This window comes from Melopsittacus undulatus, chromosome 9 (assembly GCF_012275295.1).
Source record: "Melopsittacus undulatus isolate bMelUnd1 chromosome 9, bMelUnd1.mat.Z, whole genome shotgun sequence".
In the NCBI taxonomy this organism is placed as follows: domain Eukaryota; kingdom Metazoa; phylum Chordata; class Aves; order Psittaciformes; family Psittaculidae; genus Melopsittacus; species Melopsittacus undulatus.
Window position 1 is genome coordinate 12,903,883 of NC_047535.1, and position 22,538 is coordinate 12,926,420.

The following is a 22,538-nucleotide window of genomic DNA, read 5'->3' on the forward strand; positions in this document are numbered from 1 at the left end:
AGGTTACGTGGGATTAAATGTTTGAGTAAGTCTCACACACAGTTTTTGGGGGTGTTTTTTTTGGTCAGTGTTTTATTTTTAAAAACAGGTGAATCCACTTTTTATACATCATTGCACTTCAACAAATACACAGAACACAAGTTCATGCATCTACAGTTACGCACATCATGAGAACCCTGTTAGGTCTATTTCTACAATCTTTAAATCATGAGAACTTACAGTGTCAAACTAAAGAGTATAACTAGTTGCATAGAATATCACCATGCTGTAACATTTCATCATTTAAACAAAACCCAAAAAAAAGGAAAATTACAAAAGTTTGCCTGAATTAAATGTACAAGAATATGTTGAACACATCAGTGCAAAAGGAGTTGAGAATTTACATGAGTTAACAAAAAAAATCATCACTTAAAAAGCAATCATATATATATATTTATAAACTGAAGGTTTTTGTTTTCCACTGCATTCCACCACCACGTCCGACCCTTCTGCCTTTGGAAGTCTGATCATAGGACACCCGAGCCTCTCTCTATAGGTTAAGCCCTTAAGATATATTACTTCTCCATGTACCAGCACACTCGAATTCTCTCATCTTTCAGACATACAGTAAGGAATGAAATATCAGCAGCTTAAAAATGAAACACAATTACTTGATTTTGGTTTTACCCCCTCCTCCCCCAAAATATAAATATATACTGTATATATCTTTTCCGTTTCGCTGTACTTTACAAAAAGTCTCACTAGATGGCAGCGTTGCGGTTCAGAGCCTGATCGAACAGCTACAGGAAGTAAAAAATAGCGCATGCGGGACTCGCCCAACTACCTCTACCGGTTAAATAGATCCAGGAGGGGAAAGAAAGAAAAAGAGGGGGGAAAAGAAAAAGAAGAAAAGCAACATTCACAGCACATCAAAGCCCAAAAATAGTTTACACCTTCTACACTGAAGCGTTATTAAAATGTATCTGGCTAGGTGATCCTTGCAGAGAGGCTAAATAAGGCATGCTTTAGACAGTCATATCGTTGCTCACTTGAAAAGGAGAAAAATAAATGAAAATAAAATCAGACAGAACTGGAGTTCTAGAACCAAGAGTTCCAACCCTTAAATTTAGCAGGTCATATTGCCATCAGTCTCTCAGAAACTTAAAGCTCTAAAAAAGAAATGAGAAAAGGTGCTAGTCAATGCCCCGGCAGCGGTGGGAAACGGTTCAAACAGCGTGCAAACAGAGTGCTCAATGAAGGGAAAATAGAGGCTTCCCGACTGGATCACTTCTGGATTTTAACACTGAGTGAGGCAGGGGCTGGGGTTTGTTTCATGAGCAGTAGTAGGGATGATTTAGAGCCTGATAGCTTGTGGGGTCTTAAACTACCTGTGTAGTTTGGGGTATCTTTGGACAGCTGGGCGCAAAAGGCCGGCACCATTGCCTGAGTGGCCCGCAGTGTTTTAATGCAGGGAGGAGGTTCTGTTACGGACCCCAAGCACTACAGAAAGAGGAGGGTTTAGCCTGCCCATTGCAGAGGTGCCCGCAGGTCATACTTACATGATAAGCATTTTTAATTTGTGTTTCTCTGGCGTAAGTTTTTATCTTTATGATTGTTTGTAGAATTGGTTTTCCTGGAGAAATAACAACATAAAAAAAAGTACCAAAATCAAGTAGAAGCATAAGAAAAGACATCTTTGTACTTCAGTCAAACACCGTTTCACCTTTCCTCCTAAGTGGCTAAAGACAACACAACGGTTAGGCTTTGTATCTTGCCACCTTCTCACCCAGTGCAAGTCACCTCACAAGGGCACTGCCAATAGTTCTCCCTTTACTGCAACACTAACAACAACCTAAGGGGTCTACTACAGGCTGAGAGAGCTGTTCTGGGTCAGCTTGGAGAAGAGAAGGCTCCTGAAGGGGAGACCTTAGAGTAGCTCAGTGCCTAAAGGGGCTGCAGGAAACCTGGAGAGAGGCTTGGGACAAGGGCCTGTAGGGACAGGCGAAGGGGAATGGCTTTAACCTGCCAGAACAGGGGAGACTGAGATGAGCTCTTAGGCAGAAGCTCTTCCCTGGGAGGGTGCTTAGGCGCTGGCACAGGGTGCCCAGAGAAGCTGTGGCTGCCCCATCCCTGGCAGTGCTCAAGGCCAGGTTGGACACAGGGGCTTGGAGCAAGCTGCTCCAGTGGAAGGTGTCCCTGCCTGTGGCAGGGGTTGGAACTGGATGAGCTTTAAGGTCCCTTCAACCCAAACCATTCTGGGATTCTACGACCAGTAATAACAACACACATAATATCAACCCTATATCACATGAACTCCCCCAAACTCAGATTAAGCCAAGTAGTTTTTTTTTTCTGAAAACACACTTACATTGGCCCAGCTGGTTCATCATCTGCAACGAGAATTCCGATGTGATCCAGGGAAAGACAAGGAAAGGAAAGGGAAAAAACAAAAAGAGAGTCAGTCTTTGCACCGTGCACTGCCCAAGCCGCGAACAGCAAACCGATCTATCTACAGCATTAAAGGCCATTCCACTTGGGAGTGCAAAGATTCATGGAGCTGCTTGTCTGGATTCAGGGTTTAATGGCAGGTATGTTGCCTCAATGGTTTTAGTTAACACTTGGGATGCTGGTCATGAAGAACTGCAACTGTAGCGGACAGACTGTTGCAATATGGTCAAGACTCATCTTGTCCCCAAGTTCCAGTGGTTCAATCTCATAAAAAAATAGATGAGAAGACAAACCAACGATTCAGTTGTAAAATCCTGCTGGTTGTTTGCTTGCATTGATATTGCTTTAATATAGATAGTATTTTTTATAAGCCATTCTTCAACTGCTGAGGGGTAATTACTGATATATACCCGACAGGGCATACACAACACATGCTCATCTTCCCCTGGCTGATCCAACCTCTACTTATTCCACTTTCCTCAAGGTCTGATTAGATCGGACTTGGTTAGGAGGAGGTTGGAGGTGCAATACTTGGTTCAAGTATCCAAACGCAGTCCGTGGGCAGCAGCAGGCATCGTGCGTGCGTCCGACAGGGCTCAACACGCTGAGAAGAGGCAGGGTCAGGGGTGTTGTAACACCTCCAGACACACCAGCTATGCAAGACATGGCCTTGTTCTGCTTTTGTCTCGCAGCAAAACTTTTCTCTTTAAAGAACTGGGAAGAACTCTGCCAATGAGCAATGTTTAACATTAGTGACCAATTGAACTTTGGGGTTTGAATTAGAAACGCCCTTGTTTTGCTCCCAAGCTGCAGTACAGAAGGCAGAAGTGCATTTAAACAGCAGTACAAAAATCAATCCAAAAGGTTAACGCTACTGTAGAGGTATTTTGGGGGGACCAATTCAGGACCTGCTGGTTCTGGCACTCAACAGTTGCCGTTCCCACCTCGGGCTGGAGGGATGTGTCACTGAAGCCTTTACGAAACTCTCAGCAGGATTCCACAAGGGTGCTTAGTGCACATGAAGCAGGTATGGAAATTACAGTTTCAACAGTGTGGGCATCCGCATGAGCACACGCTAGGAGTAATGTCGGTCAAAGGGGACATTACTCCACCTGTACCTTCAAGGCAACGCATAGGCAAAGCCACCGCTAGCACAGACAGTGACCGGAACAGAAAAAAATACTTCAAAGAAAAGAAAGAACTAACCACAAACCAAGAGCTTTACAGCCAAAATAACACACTAGCGACACACCAGTGTCCACAGAAGTCCATTATCAGCAACAGTAAACTACTGGACAAGATACAGAAATAACTAGGACTAGTAAGGACAACCAGACATCAATGTGCTGTTGTATATACAGTGGAGATATACAGAGACACATCAGGTACTGAAACACAAAGCACAGTAGAGTAAATCTAGAACTTCCTTTTACGAACATCTTTTGCTTCACAAAAGATCTTCAAGCTGGTTGCACTCTGGGTGGGAAGCGCCTCGGCCCGACAGCACCCTCCCGCCCCTGGTCCGGATGCTGCCGATGCCGCTCTGCACTAGCACTCGGGACCTCGGCTCTCTGACAAGCATCAGATATCTTTGAGAGTTTGGCCACACTTCAGGAATACCAAACTGCACCGGAAAGATACAAGCTCCCTCTCACTAGCAAATAACCAGTTCTCTGCTCAAATACTTTCATGCCTGTTGCAGCTAAGTCGTTTTGCATGCTTAAAAAACAACTCCATTACGTTTATAAAGGCTGCCATTGGGTGTTCTCCTAACAAAGAGCCAACAAAAATGCTTATTGGAATACTTAAGACTACAGGGTGGATTACCACCACTCATCCCTCTCCCATCTATAACCTAAATGGAGAGAAAAGAAGCCTGAGGGAAGTTTCTCCGTGCACTCCTCTCCCAGTCAGGCACTGAACTGCTGGCAAAACATCCCCAGTACAGCACAGACAGAGACGGAAACCGTAGTGAAACCAGGGGGCAACAGACCAACAGAAAAATCAATACAAAATCAGACTAAAGAAAGGTTTAAGAGAACAGCAAACTGAAACCCAAATTAGTTGTGAATGTGAATGAAGAGGTTTTGAGGAAAAAAAAACAACCACGTGTTAACGTTATGACTTGTGCGTTGTATAGACTGAAGCGGAGATTAAACAAACTCCAAAGCATGCAGAGCTCTCACTTACCACCAGGTTTTTAAGGGTATGATGCAATTGAAGGGGGGGAAACAAAAACAAAAACAAAAAAAAAGAAGTCATAGTAACCGACAAGCATCAACGTCACTCACTCAACCCCTCTGTGTCAGGCGAGCTGCTCACAAGATGGACACCCTATGGCCATAGAGCACGTCCTCCCAGTACGCTGCTGCATTCCAGCCCCCAGGGCTCCCACAGTGCTGCCAGGTGACCAGGCCTAACCCCTCCTTTAGCAGGCATTGCCTTTGGGACTGGGAGGGGATCTGCAGACTCCAAAAAGCCCACTGCTGATACAAGAGTTGAACACCCCAACCAGCTGAGCCTTCCTTGTGGGCACAGTACTGCCTGACACAGCCCGTTTTGGAGGGGTACGATTAGAATTTGCTGTGGATTTGACGCATCGTGTAACACGCGCAATCAACCCTTCCAGGCAAAAAACATCTGCCCATTAAAACTGCAAGGTGATGAAAAATAAGATTTGCTTTAGCTCCTCCACTTGCGTGAACTGTCTGGGAATGTAACTCGTGCTTGGGCAGTCGGAGAAGGGGGATGTTTTGTGCTGCCACCCCCTTTCCTTCAGCCTTAATTTAAGAAGCATTTTACCTCTTGCTCAGTTTCTTTTACCCCCTTTGGAAAGCTCCAGGGTTTAGTTTTAACACCAAATTCATCTCATGTGGCCTGGTGCAAGTCCAAAATGAAACATTATTGGGTATTTCCAGCACTAAAATCCACATTTTTACATCCAAAGGGACTCTGTGATTGATTATTAAAAACTTGCAAAGAAACTTCCAGAGAGGAGTTGAGAGCAGCAGCTCCAGCAGCGGCTCTCACACTGGCATGTGGCACCCTCAGACCTGCCCTTACAGCTCAACAGCCAACTGGAGCGTTATTAAAAGGACAATTTGGGGTCACATAATCAAAAGGAATAGCTAACATTAACCCATTTAAGATTGGCTGCGCTCAAAGGCAGCATCTACCACCACAATACATGTTGGCTTCGGAGCAATGCTCTTCCCTTCGTCTTCATTAACAGGAATGTTTTGGAGGGAGGGGAAGAGGCACTGAACAGAGACACTTGAGCTCCAAAAGGGAATGAAGGCAGAAGCGTATTGGAGGCTCTCTGGCCAAGATACTTACACTGGAACCCTGCTCCTCTAACAAATCTAGTGCACAAAGACCCAGAGGAGCCAGGCTGTTTGATTAGCACTGTGATACAATGATGCTGGCCCTTGGCAGCAACCTGCCTGATGATTTTCTCCCCTTCAGAGAGAAAGGTGCAGGTGAACGAAAAAATAACCCCCAAATTTCACTTGTTACAAGGCAAAACTGTTTCAGTGAAAACATTTTGTTCTTGAAATTACTTACAGTAATAGCAGGAGCAGGGAAAGTCAAGAGGGAAAAAAATCAACATTAGAAAGAATGTGGGGATATGGATGGAGCTTTTGCAGAGCCAGAGCAGAAACACACTAATGGCAAATCTTTGTATTAAGCTGAGAAATAGGAAGAATGAAAAAGGACACATTATAACCCCAGTCACCTCATGGCTTTGAACTAAAGGTCAGAGAGAATATGGATTTTCAAGTAAAAACTGTTCACATTCCTGCAGGGAATGTAAGAAGGAGTTTTTACTTTCTACTTACCCCAGAGCACACCCTTTACAACAGCATCTTCGCTAACATTGGGCTGTTTGATCCAACAACAGAAAGAAACCCACTTTCTTTAGGAATATTTCATGTACTACATCTGGGTCATGATGGTTGATCGCTATGTCTATCAGAAATAAGCAGCTTAAGCTATACCACAGAGGAATCAAAAGCTATTTGCTTCCTTTTGTTGTCAAGGGAAGTCCAAGCAACTTGCATTGAGCAAAATGCATCAGCAGTCCCCTGCTGAAACCGCTTCCCATCAGGCATGCAGCGACGTGCCGGTGCCTCTGGCCTCCACATGCCATGGTCATGCAGCTTTCATCACCCAAAGCCATGGGAAGCTGCATGTTATCCACCCACCCCGCTTTAACACAAACCTAGCCGCCCTCTGGAAAACAGGGATGGACTCTGTCTATTGCTTTACCATGTGTAAAGCAGAGGATGCACAAATTCAAGCGCCATCCGCCCTCCCTTCCTCCTTCCAGCACATAATTTGGATGCAAGGGAGCTCGCTGCAGTCACCTCTCCTCCCAGGAGGATGAGAATGCCCCTCATCCACAGATACAACAGCAAGAACCTGCACCAGGCATCCCCAGTGCCACATATTCTAGTCAGAAACACAGATTTCATGGGTGTAAAGTCCCAAATCTAAATTATGTGAAGGAGGAAACATTAGCAAAGGAGCTACTGAGCAGCCCTGTTCCATGGCACAAAAAGCAAATCCACTCCACACAGAAAGCAAGGTCCATGCAACAAAAAAGCCCCCACCCTGCAGTCAGGAAATGCCAAAGTTAAAGGAACAGCCTCACTCTTGGAAGGTAGATGGAGGTAACACCTTCTACAAGGGCAGCAGACCCCTCAGGAAAGGGTCTTGGAACACAAAGCAGACATTTATCCCCCCAGCCCCTGCCACCTGAGCAGCCTCCCTCTGTGGGGACACAGAAAGCAGAGAAGAGCTGCTCCAACAGAACCAGGTTACCCACCACTCCCCCTGCCCTCCACCAAGAGCTGAGGCAGCGGGCACACTAGGACAGGTAAGTTTTAGCCTGTAGAACATGGAGGTGAGAGAGGGGGAAAGGGAATCCATTCCATTGCCTTGGTTTTGGCTGGCCAGGTGGAGTTACCAAGCACTCTGGAAAGCATCCCAGACACCTTCCAGGAGAGAGGTAACATTTCTCTCCGAACTGTTGCATCCCCCACCACTAACTGGGTGCTTCTGTTCAGCATCAGTTACCCAAAGCCCTTTTTGGCACTTTGTTTAGGCTCACCAAGAAGGTAGAGTTCTCAAGCCCAGCTTCAGAGGCAAGATGAGCAGTTTCTGCTGTGGCACAGCTGAGGAAGGTAGAAAGGACCCCAAAGGACTCTGCCTGTTGTTATTAGCAAAGTCTGGAGCAATCCTGCTCCAGCTTTTGGCTTGGCCTGGTTTTGTCCAAGGAGCTGAGCCCAGCACACCCCAAAGGACTGCCTGTAACTTGAGTAGGCTTAGCTAAGCCTGACCTAGAATGACATCACCTAGGTTCTGCACGAGGTGAGCACTCAGCGTGGGCACCAGCATCTCCCAACAAGATAAATGCAGCTCAACAGCATTTCATCCCACACCATCAGCAGCCAGGCGCTGCAGGTACGCTTCTACACTGCCGATTTCACACTCTCTCAGCTATAGAAAAGCTCTGAGCTTTCTGAATACAGGGAGGGTACATATAGCATCACTGGGTTTCTTCCCAAAGCTTTTTAAGAAATCCTTAAAGTGCCCTGAATCAGTCACCTTCGCACTAAGTCTGTGCAGAAAACCTCCCCTCCAGAGAGCCTCAACAGGACAGCCATCAGCCAGAGGATCCTCAAGGGGAAACTGAACACGGGAGGCACCTTTCCCTAAGGTGGTATCTATGGCACCCCAGAGCACTGCAGAGGTGCAAGACCACAGATACAAAGCTTCCACCCCAGCACTGAGGCTGGTTACTGGTAGCAGACACTGAATGTGCAGGAATGCAGAGCCTGCAGCAGGAGGATATGCCAAGCCGAGTGACAACGATCAACCAGGCACCAGTCCAAAGGATCCATCCGCAAATGCAGCCAGGGGTTTTATGACTCCTTCTACCTGCTATTCCAGAGCAAAGGAAGAATAGCAGAGAAACCTGGGGCCTAAAGGAGGTCCAGAGTTATTCCACCACAGGAGAAGGAGTGGAGTGGTAGGGAATGTGAAAGAATCTCAGTGTCTAAGGAAAACATCTGGAGTTGTCCAAGGATGAAATTCACATCCCAGGAAGAAGGGCCTTCAATGAGGAACTGCTGCTGAGGCTGCCAGGTTTTCCCTGTGCAGAGGCAGTAACAGCTCGATCGTCACTGCTGCAGCAGCTTCCTATTGAGACTGGCACAACCACAGCCCTCATTTTAAAGCTTAAACACATCAAAGCCAATGCTAAAAAGAGAGAATTCAGAAAACCAGCACACAGCTGTTGCCTGATAATTTCTGTATCAAGTAGTACAATATATAGCCTAATATCTGCCCGAGCTGCTGCCTCAGCTATAGGCTCACTGATGTTTCCTGCTACTGCTCACTGCAGCATGCGGAGGTGGCTGGATGATTTTGGAAGCAGGGAGTTTCAATTCCACATGATACGCACACCACTGCATTCAAATGTTAACTTTGGCATTTCATAACAAGGTATTGAGAATAAGAAAATGAAGAATAACCCACATAAAACATCCAAGGATGGAGATCAGCAGATAATCCAGGGTTTCTCACAGATGCATTTGTCAAATGCCCCTGCTTGTAGGGTGTTGCCCACCACGATATCATGGAAAGCTTCAAATGCCTTTAAGGAAAATGCTAGGGTATCCAAGGGAAGGTAGGACTCAAGTCAGCCCCCAGCTGAGAAGATGTTATGCCAATCGTGTCTCTTCATCCAGGCAAACTTAATACACAGGTATTGACTATGATATTTAGGATTGCATTTTGTCCTCCAAGAAAGTGAGCAGAGAAAACACATGCCCATCACAGAGGTGCATCACTCTCCAAGACTTAAGCTTAGCTGCCTGTAAACTACCAGCAGACCGAGCAAGCAAATACAGGAACCTCAGTTACTTGGCTCATCATCTTGGACTCCTCTGTCAGAGATGGTGAACCCGGATCCCTCAGGCACCCGAAGAGCAGCCAAACCAGCCAGGAAAACTTCAGCCTTTGAAACAAACAGGTAGGGACCTCTTCATCTCCATTATGTGCTTAATCATGCCACCATGGTGGCTGCATTGCCATCCGGTCAAGTCAAAGCCGATTTCTGTTGGCTTAAGGCCATTTGAGGCTGCCTGCAATGCTCACATTCCAACTCGGTATCTCTGTTTGGGTCCTGGTGACACCGCAGCAGATGAAATTTGGGAATGCAAGGAGCTATGAACAGCCACCAGAGAGGCGAGATCCTCTCTGGCCATCCAAATCAGGCCAGTGTAGCACAGCAACATGGGAGATGTGCAAGAGAAGATTCAAACTGGAAGTTTTCTGGGCTGGTTGAGAACCACTCTGTGGACAAAGTGCTGCAGTAAACCCCTCAGCGCCTGTGAAGCTGTTAGTTATGCAGAGGAACATGCACTATGCAGCTTTTTTGTTGGATACACACCTAGACCAGAGTCAATGCATGCTCCGTAAGCAGTTAGTAAATGCTACTCAAGTGGTTACAATCAAAAGCCAGGTTCCTCTAGGTATGCCCTACTTAAAGACAGTGTTTTGATCTGCTACAGAACTCATCCAAGCCTCAGCCATTCTCGAAATATTAACATTTATCATCTGTTTGAGGAGATTTGGGGGGGGGTTCACTCTCTGAAAAGTAGCTCAGGAACCTTGAAGTTGCTTTTGTCCAAACTTCAGAGGCAGATCCTGGCTTCAGCACCTCCCCCAGGGCAAATGCCATGCTGTGTTATCACACACACCTTATGCAGCTCCACAACAACTACTCATTGCTGCACAAGTTACAACACAGCTGCTTTTGGAAGTCAGCTACCATGCTGGAGGAGTCCTCCAAGCCAGGAAGCCACTAATGACTCAGTGCTTCCCATGTGGATCCAGCACGATGACCTCCGTGTACTCTGAAGCGCCTGCTCCGTTACTTGTTCCGACAGTGCGGTGGTATACAGAGCTTCCCACAAGCATTACTGGGGAGGGTTTCTTGATAAAAATAGGTTTTCTTCACAAAAATGAGCAGCTTGGTGTCACATTAATGCCTGTTTCTCAATGTGCTTCTTCCAAATACTCATTTGAGCCTCAAACTGCCCCTTCTTCCTTCTTTTAAAGGGGAAGTTATGCAGAAACAGCTCGAAAATGAATCAGTTACTACTTGTATTTCCGTACTAAACACACTTTAACTAATCAGTGCTACTGTTAAGGCTGATAATAAAAACCTAAGCTTTAGAAATGTAACTCAGTGGCTGTTACACTTAGATACAGTTTCCAGAGCATTACTGAAGTACAAATTCAGTTACACACCAAAATAAGAGCCCCCACTCTTCTAATATTAAAAACATGGTTTATTTCTGAAGAATCTCTGCAGTCCCAATCCCTTTAAATGTGTTTCCTTACAAAACCTGTCCAGTGTCCAGTGCAGATGCCACATGGAAGAGGGAGGGCCACCAAGGATTAGCGTGCTCCTGGCTCTCTCCCTGTGCTGCCCTACACTCCTCGGGACTGGTGTTTAGGGCTTCTCAGGGCTGCTATAGCAGGGAAGAGACAGAAGCAGGAGACCCCTCATGCAACAAAAGCTTTAAAGACATGGAAATACCCCATCCCCAGCCCCCCCCCCTCCCCCCTCGCAGTCTGTGATGTGCAGGATATTCAGTGTTAGGCCTTCACAGACTTCACTTGCACCCTCTGCACTTGCTGGGCTTAATCTAATGTCTGGTGAGGGAAGAGGTGAGAAAGCAAAGAGCTCAGAGCGGACCCAAATGGGCTGCTGATCCTTCCTGCCACAAAGCCCCACTCCATCCTGCTTCCACAAGTTCACTGTGCCTTTGGTTGGGGCTTTTGTCTCCTCCTCACAAGCGGCTTTGAGCACACTTACCGTCTGGGACTTCATCCGGCCGCTTCCTTTTCTCATAGATAACTATGATGACAACAAGGATAACAATCTCTGCCAGGATGCCGAGGAAGGGCCAGAGAGGAGCCAAGTGACTGCGGACACGCAGGATGGTTGTGACCGAGACAGAGCCGACCTGGTTGGTTGCATTGCACTGGTACTCGCCAGGATCCTCATTTATCTGTAGGTTTGTGATGCTGAGCTCAGTGTAGTTGTCTTTGTTTAAAATAAAGAATCTGCCCGAGGAGTTGTTGATGTCCTGATGGGAGGGGAAAGGTGGAAAAGAGCAAGAGCTTTAGCAAGTTCTGGTGCCTTTTCATTTCTGTCGTGGAAACTAGAAGAGGTTTGAGGGGTTCTTGCAAAGAGGCTGGTCCGTAACGCAAGAGGAAAGCCCACCACTAGTGTTTGTTCTGGGTCTCTCACTAAAGTGAACTGTGCTGCAAAGCAGCAATAAAGAAATGCACCCAGGGCAAAGAGGAAATCCACCAGTACCAGTTCAGATTATTCTACATCACATTAGGCAGGTTTTGCTAGCCATAACTAGTTCAGGTATGATGGCCATAATAGCATTTTGAAACAGGCATCCTCACAGGTCTGTGGTCAGGGACCTCAGGAATGTTTAGAGAAGCTGGAATTCAAGGCCCCATATTCCTTCTACATTTGGAAAGAGAATTCCAGAGTTGCTTACATGTAAATAATTAAAAAAAGGGACAAAACTTGGACCAAGTGTGGATGTGTGACCTTCCCAAAGCTTCACCTTGGATCAGTTCATCAAATAACTTCACCAGACAGAGCAGGAAGGAGAACCTGCACCCCATCACATAGGACTTGCAGCACTCACTACATCACCCACATAGCACTGCCCCATCCAAATGTAAGCTCACTCTTAACGTTGAACGATCAACCCCTACTCTTACTTCACATCTTTCATCTATCAATCAAACTGCTACCTCTCTGGCAGATCATACAGTGACATAAAAATAGGTGGGCTGAAGGATTTAGCAACTTCCAGCTTCTCTTCTGCTATTCCAACTGCTCGTCCAACTCTCTTGCTCACTAGATCAGTTGCTGCATGGAAAAATACAATGACTTTAACACTAACAGGTATCACTGCCACATCCTCGGATTAACTCTTAATTAAATTAAATCAAATCCAATCTTTTCCGGCAAAACAGTTTGAGAAATTTATATCCAAATGCATTTAAGTCCCATTTCCCAACTCACATCTTGCCATTTGTAGCAGACACCCTGAAAATTGTCTCTTTCTGCACAGTGCATGACTTTACCCAGCAGCAACACAACGAGCAACTCTATTCATACCCCAGCAGTATAAATACCCCTTTTGCACATGCTGCTACTGGAAGATTCCACCCTTCACTCACCAATGCAGCAGACTTTTGAGGAACTGTGTGTGGAGAAGGCACCCAAAATAACACACCCTGAACCCAAGATGCTTGTTTCCCTCTTTACCAGGTGCTCTGGCAGGCTTTGTCTGACACCTCAGTTCTCTTACCTCAAATACACCATTGACCTTCTTGCGCCAGACCCACTCAGGGTGCGGGAAGCCCACAGACTTGCAGTACATCAGTGCCTCCTGCCCCTCATTCTTGTTTTCGCTCCGCTTGTGGCCAGTGATGTCAGGAATAGCTGCCAAAGGGAAGGAAAAGCTTCGTGTTTACAAGCTGCTCATTAAAGACAGAGTTATTTTGAGCTCGGAGAAGCTGAACAGAAAGTAAGTGACAAGTTCCCTGCATGCTGTTCCTTTCCTACACTGAGCCTATGCTGCAGAAGAAAAACTGTAAGTCCCATGCGACTTCCAAGCAGCCCCTCAACTGAAGAGCTGTGTCCTTCAGGCTTGGTTTGCCAGGCAAATTGCTGGGCAGGGGAGAAATCTCAACACCAGACTCAAATTCTCTACCAAAAGCAAGACAGCCCAGACATTCCCCTGTGCAGGAAGCTGAGAAACACCTCCATCTCCCTCCCCAGCGTGCAGGAGGTCCCTGTAGTACCTTCAGCTTTGAAAGAGCTGACAGAGATTCTGGTTACAACTTGCCATCACGTCAGCACTTTGCACTGATATTGTCTGAACATGAACCTCCAAAAGCTGAATCAAGTGATTCTCCCCCTTGCAGCAGGATTTTGGCTTTGCTCCACAGACACACCGGGACTTTTTATGCCTGTTACACCTTACAGCAACACTTCTCCTGGGTACCTGTGATGCAACAGAAGTCAAAATCCCTCCAGCACAGCATCCTTTCATTTAGCCTATACACAAATCCATATATTCTAAGGAGAGTTGCAGGTGAAGCTGGGCAACTGCAAGCGAAACACCCCTAAACATCAGCAGAGGGTCTTCTGAAGTCATTTAGCTATAAGTAACATCACTGCTGTTCCAACACATTTGTCACAGCAGCCTCAGGAGAGATTACGCTGGATCAGCAGGCTGCCCGAGCTGAACCTTCACTGAAGCAGATGGCTCCAGTGCTGTAGTGACCACCTTTAAACCCCGGTTGCTTTCTAGCTTGCTAATGGTGTCACACGTGGCCTGCTGTGTGATCGCAGGACTCTGATCTGTTAATCCAGTCAAAGCCCAATCCCAGTGCTCCAGGAAAAGACCCCCAGGCACAGGGATGTATTACATGGGTCTGTTTGAGCAGAGCTGCCTTTGTGCCCACCAACCCCTACACACAGGGAGGGAAGCACAGGTTTGTGGCAGCTTATCTGCGGCTGCAAGCTAAAAGGATTCAAGCAGTTGCATTTCACAGTTGCAGCAATGACAACTGAGCAACCAATCTTGTGCAATGAGCCAGCATCAGCTGAGCTTGCTCCTCCCCAGAGCTGCATCACAACCCTTCAGGAAAGATGTTTGGCAAGTTTGAATGCTAAAGGAGTTTTCATCTTTCAAGGGCTTTCCAATGCAGAAAGCATCCCACGCCATGCTGCTGCAAGAGTTTTTCTGGACTGAAATGCAGCTGACTGGTAACTCAGAGGCAGAATTAAGATAAGCTTCTGAACAAGGGAAGAATCCTGATTGTAAGAATACTTCAGCTACAGCATTCCTTAGTGTGTGTGCATTCACCTGAAAGCCACCATCAGGAGAGACTGGTGGAGCCAGGCTTCTCTCAAAACAGGATTTCCAGCACACTGGGAGCTTTGCAGAAGCTGTGACCATTGACCATATAAAGAAGCCCATGACACACTTGCTGCTTACAGCATTATCAACTCTTCAGTTGAATGTAAGTAAACACCTTTTCAGCAATGAGGTAAAAAAGAGCCCATTACCTAAAAAAAACACTATGGTTGTATCAGCCCATAAGGAAGAAGGTGAAGGAAGAACTTGATCCAAGTCTCTCCAAATGAATAGCAGCTTTGCTACCAACACACAATACACATGATCATCTAAGCAGAGCAAGGGATGAAGCTAGACAAATGCTGACTAATTCCAGGATGATGCTGGCCACAACCATGATATGTGAGAACAAGGCACAATGTTTTATCCACCTTTACTGGTACATAAAGATGTATTCATGTACACATCAGCCAAAAATGCTCTGAGACACGCAAGACATGGCCTGAAGACACCAGATCATAATAATTCTCTGCTCTTGTGCAAAAAGAAGCTGCCAGGTAGAGAAACCAAAGCAAGCTGGACAGCACACTCTGTACTGGCTAAGGGATCCCATAATACCTTACCTACAAGGAACAATAATACCAGGAGGAAATTAAGTTTTCAAGCTGAGAATAAATCAGCCTTGGGGTTGAGTCACTACATTACATGTCCCAGATGCTGAGCTCCAATATGCACCTGCAATGTCCTTCCAAACCACTGCCTGCAGCCTCCAGAACATTCATTCCATGAGACAGTGATTCAACAAGAAGTGAATTTCTTCTCATCATTGACTGAGAGGCTTCATCTCTTCCTTGCCAGGCTTGGAAAGCTCCCTTAGGCACGGAGCCAGGTAAGCCCAGGGACCTCCCCGTGGTGGTTGCTGACTTGGGGCTGATACTGAGACCTCACCCAGCCTAACGGAAATGCAAGGCCCGGAAGCAACAGAGCACAAGAGACAGACAGAAGGTGGCACAGTGACAGTCCCCAGAGAGGCACTGGCGGGCTGTCAGAAGCCATCACAAATTACCCCCATTAAACAAAGAAGAAATAGGATTCATCAGCTTAAAGCTGAAGCCCCGCACAGTCTCCATCTGTCAGCACTTGGTTTGTCACTGCCACCTCCCAGCAGACAGCACAGAGGCACAGCAGAACCTGGCAGGGGAATAGGGCACAGTGAGCAGGCTGTGGCTGGCCCACTTCTTCACTAAGGCTGCTGACGGATAACAAGGGAAAGCTTTCTAGGACATGTGAACTTGTACTGCAGCGTCACCCCACGCTTCCCAGGAGCCAGCAGGTAATGATGTGCCTTTAAGAAGAGGACATCTTGACCAGGTGACCCCACTGAGAGCACAAGTGACAAGAATACATCCTGCTCTCTCCCCCTGGGCACAGTTCTGCTGCAGCCAGCTCCAGCTCTGCTGGGACAGGGCCTATTTCTGTACTCGGTCCGAGGGGAGCACCACATGGAAGTATTCACATATCCACGGCATGATGCTAGCCAGCTTCTAGTTCTGACTGGGACATTAATGCAGTGCTTATTCTACCCAACTGGCTGGGTTCTGCTGTACAAACTACAATTCACATATCACTGGCAACTGACCCCAGGCAGATTTAGCAGCAGTGATGTTTGCCTGGCAAGCTTACCAAGTCAAGCTCCTTCTGACACCTTCCTGCTCCAGTGCCAGTAACGGATAAAGCATGGAATGAAGCAGGTTTTGTTCAGGAAGGATTTAGATTTCCCTTCAGCTTTTAAGCAGCAGAATCCACATCTCTGTTCATATCCAGCTGGCTAGGGAGACGTGGGCACAACATACTATGTCAGCTCTGGCAGCAATGAAACCAAGTAACAGCCCCGATAAAAGACAGCAAGGTTTTTATTCTTACATTGTGAAACAGAGAACATTGGAAGTTTGTCTGCAAGGGCACATGGAAGAGCAAAAAGAGGGTCAGCTTCAATTGACTGCTCTCAAAAAAAAATCAAATAAATACAGATTTAGCCATTCTGACACGAGTGAATTTCTGAGAAGCATCAATGCTTTGGATAGCTCTAAACTGAATCACAGCAGAAAGCAGGTTTGTGCCAGAGGTTGGGTTTTCTTACTACAATGTCATTTCTTCATATCTAGGAGATATTCAGCCCTTAATTTACAGCTAGTTTCAGGATATGGTACCAGCATTACTAATACGTATAACACCTCCAAACCATGGCCCAGTTAACAGAACCTGTGCAAGTTTTCCCATTAACAGACAAACTTAAAGCAAGGGCAGAAGCACCTAAAAATATGATGTTTTATGGGTGACCCAGTAAAAGGGCTCTGGAAGGTTTTTTTTCCTGTGCTGTAATTCGTATCCCTGACTAACTTCAAAGCCTGGGCAGGGAGCTGAGACACCCAAGGTTCTGCAGGGAGAATGTGCTGTGCTTTTTCTGTGCAATGCCTTGGACCACTCTAAGATGCAGCTGTGCTAAGAGAATATCTGATTTATTAATGAGTTTCTGGGCCAGCACTGTGAAGCTGCAGCAGAGGTTTGTGAAGACAGCCAAGAGCCAGGAAACCAGGAGCTTCCAAGAAATACCCACTGAAATAGCCACTCGTTTCCCAGCACACTGCTTGGGCTGGAGCCAGAATGAAAGCAGATAAGTAACATTTCAAGTGCAGGTATCACATGTGGAACAAGAGCCCAGCTCAGCTGAGCTTGGGTAGGGTTTAAAAGCTGGTTTATATCTCTCCAGAGCAGTGAATAGGACAGGGCTGAGCACTTGCTGTCACTGGAAAACCAACATCAACTGGGGAGGATACAGATAAAGGTGGAGTGAGTCCAGAGGAGGCCACGGAGATGCTGCGAGGGCTGGAGCAGCTCTGCTCTGGAGCCAGGCTGAGAGAGCTGGGCTGGGGCAGCCTGGAGAAGAGAAGGCTCCTGAAGGGGAGACCTGAGAGCACCTCCAGTGCCTAAAGGGGCTGCAGGAAACCTGGAGAAGGGCTTGGGACAAGGGCCTGCAGGGACACGCCAAGGGGAATGGCTTTAACCTGCCAGAGGGGAGACTGAGATGAGCTCTTAGGCAGAAGCTCTTCCCTGGGAAGGTGCTGAGGTGCTGGCACAGGGTGCCCAGAGAAGCTGTGGCTGCCCCATCCCTGGCAGTGTTCAAGGCCAGGATGTCCCTGCCCATGGCAAGGGGTTAGAACTGGATGAGCTTTAAGGTCCCTTCCAACCCAAACCAGTCTGGGATTCTATGAAAATGAGTGAGGGATGACAAGGGATGTCAGATTCCCTTGATGAGATAATGGCATAAAAGTGTTGAACGAAGAGGCACCAAAATGCTCTGCCTCTCTGGGTGCATGGAAAGAAGGGAGTCTTTGATGGAAAGGCAGGGTGGAGAGGACAGCTGCCCTCCATCAGTAATACTACATACATCAGCATCTTCCTTGATGTTCATGCTACTTAAAGGGCATGTTCTTCCCCATCTGGTTCTCACTGCTGCTGCTGTGCACCAGATGATGGCTTGGAGCATCAGAAGACACAAACCCATTTCCTCCTCCTTCCCCAAGATCTTTATAAGAGCAGAAAGACTGCAGACGCATAATTCCTCAGGGTTGTAGTTCACTGGTTATTTTCCTTTCTTTTAATCTTCAAGTTTTCAGAGCTCTGGCATCACACAGCAACAGCACTGCAGGTATTGCCACTCTGTGGCAACAGCAATTCCAAAAGCCTACCTCCAGAGGGGGAGCAGGCAGCACAGTGCCTGGTGGGAGCATCATCACTGCTTCTGCTGAAAATAGCCCCATCACAGACCACAGCCTGGTTACCTGCAGTGCTCCCAGCCAGCTGGCTCTGCTGCAGCAGCAGAGGTGGGGACAAGAATCCCTGTTTTAAGGCAGAAGCTTCCTAATATCACCATTTGCTCAGGCTGTTGTTTTAGGCTTAGAGCTGCACTCACACAATGCCCCTAACAGCTCAGAGGAACTGAGAGAAGATAACTCTAGGTCTTCACCAGGCACTTCAGCCAAAAGTCAGCTGTAGGAAGGAAACCGTCTCTGGGAATTCCAGGAGATTGACATTAAACCCCACTATTTTCCACTGCTGTTCTACTAGTGCTGCCTTAGGAAGTTTGTTACCAAGAAAATCTGCTTGAAATCTGCAATCCAGCAATTCCCGCAGCCATGCTCATCTTCCTGCATTTTTAGCTCCTGCAGTGCACAAGTAGGAATTCAGGAAGAAAAGGGGCAGCATTACATAAAAGGCAAATGGTGCTGGTGTATCCTGGACTACATCTGCTGCAAAGCATTTGTTCAAGTTGTTCACAAGTTGTCAGGAAGGTCCTATTTTGGTCCACAAGTCAGAACCATCTTTTCTATGTACATCAGCAGTTCAATATTGCAATATCATCTTAATTAGCTATTAAGCAATTACATTTGTGTCTAATTGCTTAACCACAAGTACACTGTGACAGGCCACACATGCAGGTAAGCATGAAATTACAGCATCTGCATGGCCAAACAAGATTCACGCATCACTAACAGATCACATGCACCTCGATGAACAAGTAGCATCAAAATAAAGCTGTTTGCTTTGAGAACTAGAACTGCTTGACAGAATGTGTAAAATATTTACCCCAAACTGCCTTCCTTTTTCAAAGGTAAACAAAACAAAGGGCCTGTGTATTCTTTGCAATAGCATGGATATTATTCAGAGACATTTACATCCATGAAAATGGATGTGATGCCATTGAAGTTGAGCTGTACAGCTCTTGCAGGAGCACTATCTCAAAGGAATACGCTGATCTAATGAAGTTATGCACAGCACTAGGACTGTAAGGAGACTGCAACGTTCTCCAACTTGGGCTTTGAATTCAGTCCCAGTTTATTACTACATATGTTTCCAAATAGCAGGAGTTGGGTAGGAAAGTGACTCTTCAGTGCAGAAGTATACACTTGTTCCAATTTGCTTTGCAAAAGACTGGACAAGCTACTTCCCACCCCAGACAAGCTCTGGTACTTCTCTCTGCCAAGAAGGAGTTTGAGGTCCATCAGCTACTCTGGGATGCTGTGAGGAGGAGCTGGAGAACAGGGTTACCAAGTCCTGGAATTGTGACTCCTGAGCAAGATGCAGGTGCAAAACTTCCCCAGAGCACTGCTGGAGTCATCACCTTTTAGCTGATGGCTACTTATCTGTATTTATGTATAAAGAGCCTGTGAGAAGCTGTTAGTAGGATTAGTTACTCTTCTCTCTCTGCCCCTTGTGCCACTACTCCAGTCAGATCTATGGGCTTTTCTTTTTCCAACATGAAATCCTGTGTCCCTGTAAAGCTCTCTGCCAAGTTCTGTGTCCCTGCCCCTGGCAGCAGAGAAGCCCCAAGCCAAACGTTTCCAAAAGCTCTTTTGAGAACTCACACAAAGCTGTAAAAAGGTCTTACCCTTTCTAGTACCAAAGCTCAGTCCCTAGAAGAGGTTTGCTGCCCAAAGCAGCCTTGAGAAAGCAGAAAGGCCTCAAGATCTTCATTAAGGTAACATGAGAAGATTTAGCCAGGAGGGTGTAGGAGCAGAATGCAAGCAAATATCCCCAAAGAGGAAAGAAAATCCAACCTACACTCATGTACCTTGAGCACCCAGCAGACGAGCTCACCAGAAATGCAATGCAAGTTTGAATTCAGCTTGTTGCAAGTAAGGCAATAAGGGCTTTCAGTGGGGCAGTCAGATTGTTCATCACTACTAATCCATCTCTCATGTGCCCACATGGCACACACGTCTCAGCTGGGCCAGCACAAGCTTGGGCTGCATGAGAATGAGCGCGAGCATGGAGTTTAGATCTCCTTTGTCCTTGCAGAAGCAGCTTCTGCATCAGATTTACTTCCACACTACATTTTGACAGGTTGTTTTATGCAAGATCATTGGAAGAGCAACTGAAAATCAACACAGCAAATCAGCAAGCTTTTCTTGGTACAGCATCAGTCAGAATGCTCATTCATCTGGCAATATTTATGCCTGCACGGTTCAAAACCGCTGCTCTCTGGAGAGGAAAGATGGCATTCAGAATAATGCTGCCCATTTGTCATTTCCCACAGCCTGCTGAATTACTCCCACTTCCTCCCTTTGGATTCAGGAGCCTGACCACGCACCAGAAATGCCCAGGAAAGAGGTCAGCTTTTGCTACAGATCTGTGGTCCTGATTTAAACAGCAAGGATCACAATGCACATTGGGCTAGGCTGTGTCACTGTGCAGGGGTGCTGAGACACAGTGTGAAGCAGCCTCCTTCCCCCTTGCTATTTTCAAACAGCAGCAGGGGAAGCTCACATTGAACTAGGGCTCTAAGGAGGATGATAAAGAATGCTAGCTTACATTCAGACGAGTTTACACTAAGTACATCTCCATAAAGCAAGCATCAGTATAGTCCCAGGCACATATAGGCTGGTTGTGAGGCTTTAAACATGGTTTTGGGTAAACTCACCTACCTTTGGTTAACAAAGCTGCCCTGATGCCCTAATTCCAACTCACTGCAGCACATAAGGGACAAACCAAGGCTCCTGCAGTGATTTTCACAGTTATTCAACTTCACTGTGGCAGGAGTTTAACACTGTATAAAACTCCATCACCTCCATATGGCCTACATATTCACATTATCCTATTACCCCTATGTTCTACATCTAACAGAAACCCTGCTCTTTTGTTCAACAACTACAGCAAAGCTCAGTGCAAACCTTTCACATTCTGCAGTTTCTATCCATGATTTTAGGTTCCTGAAGATGTCAGGAAGCTACTAACATACACAAGACAGTGAAAAATAAGGGCGCATGAAAGTAGAAACCCCCCCATCTGGCACAGGGCATCTGTCCTAACCAGAACCCAAGCCTTCCCAGGAACTGAAATAGCTCCTGCAGAAAAAACCCGTTCCAAGCTGCCACACAGGAGATGATGGTTCTCCCTCCTTTTCAGGACAAATTCAAAGTACATTGAATACATTCAAATGGCCTGAGTTACTGTGAGACAGGGAGGAAGCAACAGCCTTTGCCGGAGCAAACACATATTCTACAGCAGTGTTTATCCTGCTGGCCAGGCTTGCTCTCCTCTGATAGCCGGATTTACCAAAGAAGCATAGGGGCATGTGGTAGGAGGTGTTTTAGTACTCCCTGTGTGGGCCACAAATGCAATGGCCACACTCCCATATCCATGAGATCTTTCCCCTATGACTTTCCCTTAAAATCATAAGCAAGGATTGGACACAGGCTCTGTATCATCAGGAGAGGCCTCGAGTTACAGACACACAGCAAAGAGCAGAGGCAGTAAAAACATTTCACTTGCAGGGAGAGGAAACAAAAAGCACACAAAAAAGAAGCAAACAAAAGAGTACCTCTCACTTCTATAGTGGCGTTGGCTATGGGAGAGTTTGAAAACACAAACACGCACAAGTATTCCCCTGACTCTTCTGCTCTGGGCTTCAAAATCCTGCAGACAGGGAGAGAACACAGGAGCCTTGTTAAATACTGTGTTAGCAACCAAAACCAAACAAGCCAGGAGCTTATTTCTTCCCCACACACGTTAATCTTTGTACTGAATTTCACAGCTATTGCCCCTAAGTTCAAGGTGTGCTGTACAGATGTACCTACTTGAAATAAAGGCTGGTGCTGGCCAAGAAAAAGGGTGAGCTCTAGTCTGGAAAGTCAGTAACAATTTAGCTGGAAAAGCTGCATTTAGTGTAAAAGCAAAGAAGGAGACCAAGTTCATTACACACTGCAGTTATTTTGATATAAGTCATCCTCAAGTCAGTAGGTATTGCCTCCCACTGAGTGAGAAACAGGATTTGAAGGTACTACCTCCACTGAGTATGGAGACGTATACTACTATACATCAGTAGTACAGCATGGCCAATTGGAAGCAACAGACTATAAATACAATCAAGGCTGACACTCCTCTTCAAAGCTGTTTTCCTTTCTCCAGGTATGAGACTGCTCCATTAATAGTTTTCTGATTCAAACTGGATGTGGAAAAACCACAAAAGCTGGTCAACTCCTGAAGGAAGACAGCACACAGGAATCTGCCGCCACTGAGAATTAGGCAGGGCTGATGCAGTAACAACCAGCTGAGGGCAAACCAGATGCAAAC

General features: G+C 46.4%; 1 protein-coding gene across 1 annotated transcript in view; it reads right to left on the bottom strand.

Annotated features, from left to right (window-relative positions):
• Positions 1 to 47: 47 nt before the first annotated feature.
• The window catches only part of NPTN (neuroplastin), a 32,106-nt gene continuing 9,615 nt past the window's right edge, over positions 48 to 22,538 (bottom strand). The window contains exons 3-8 of the mRNA XM_031045963.2: positions 21,787 to 21,881; positions 12,849 to 12,982; positions 11,321 to 11,594; positions 2,348 to 2,369; positions 1,539 to 1,612; positions 48 to 1,148 (exon numbers count right to left, since the gene is read on the bottom strand). Of these exons, the coding sequence (XP_030901823.2) occupies positions 1,552 to 1,612; positions 2,348 to 2,369; positions 11,321 to 11,594; positions 12,849 to 12,982; positions 21,787 to 21,881 (586 nt within the window). The 3' untranslated portion in view covers positions 48 to 1,148; positions 1,539 to 1,551. The remainder of the gene's footprint in view (positions 1,149 to 1,538; positions 1,613 to 2,347; positions 2,370 to 11,320; positions 11,595 to 12,848; positions 12,983 to 21,786; positions 21,882 to 22,538) is intronic.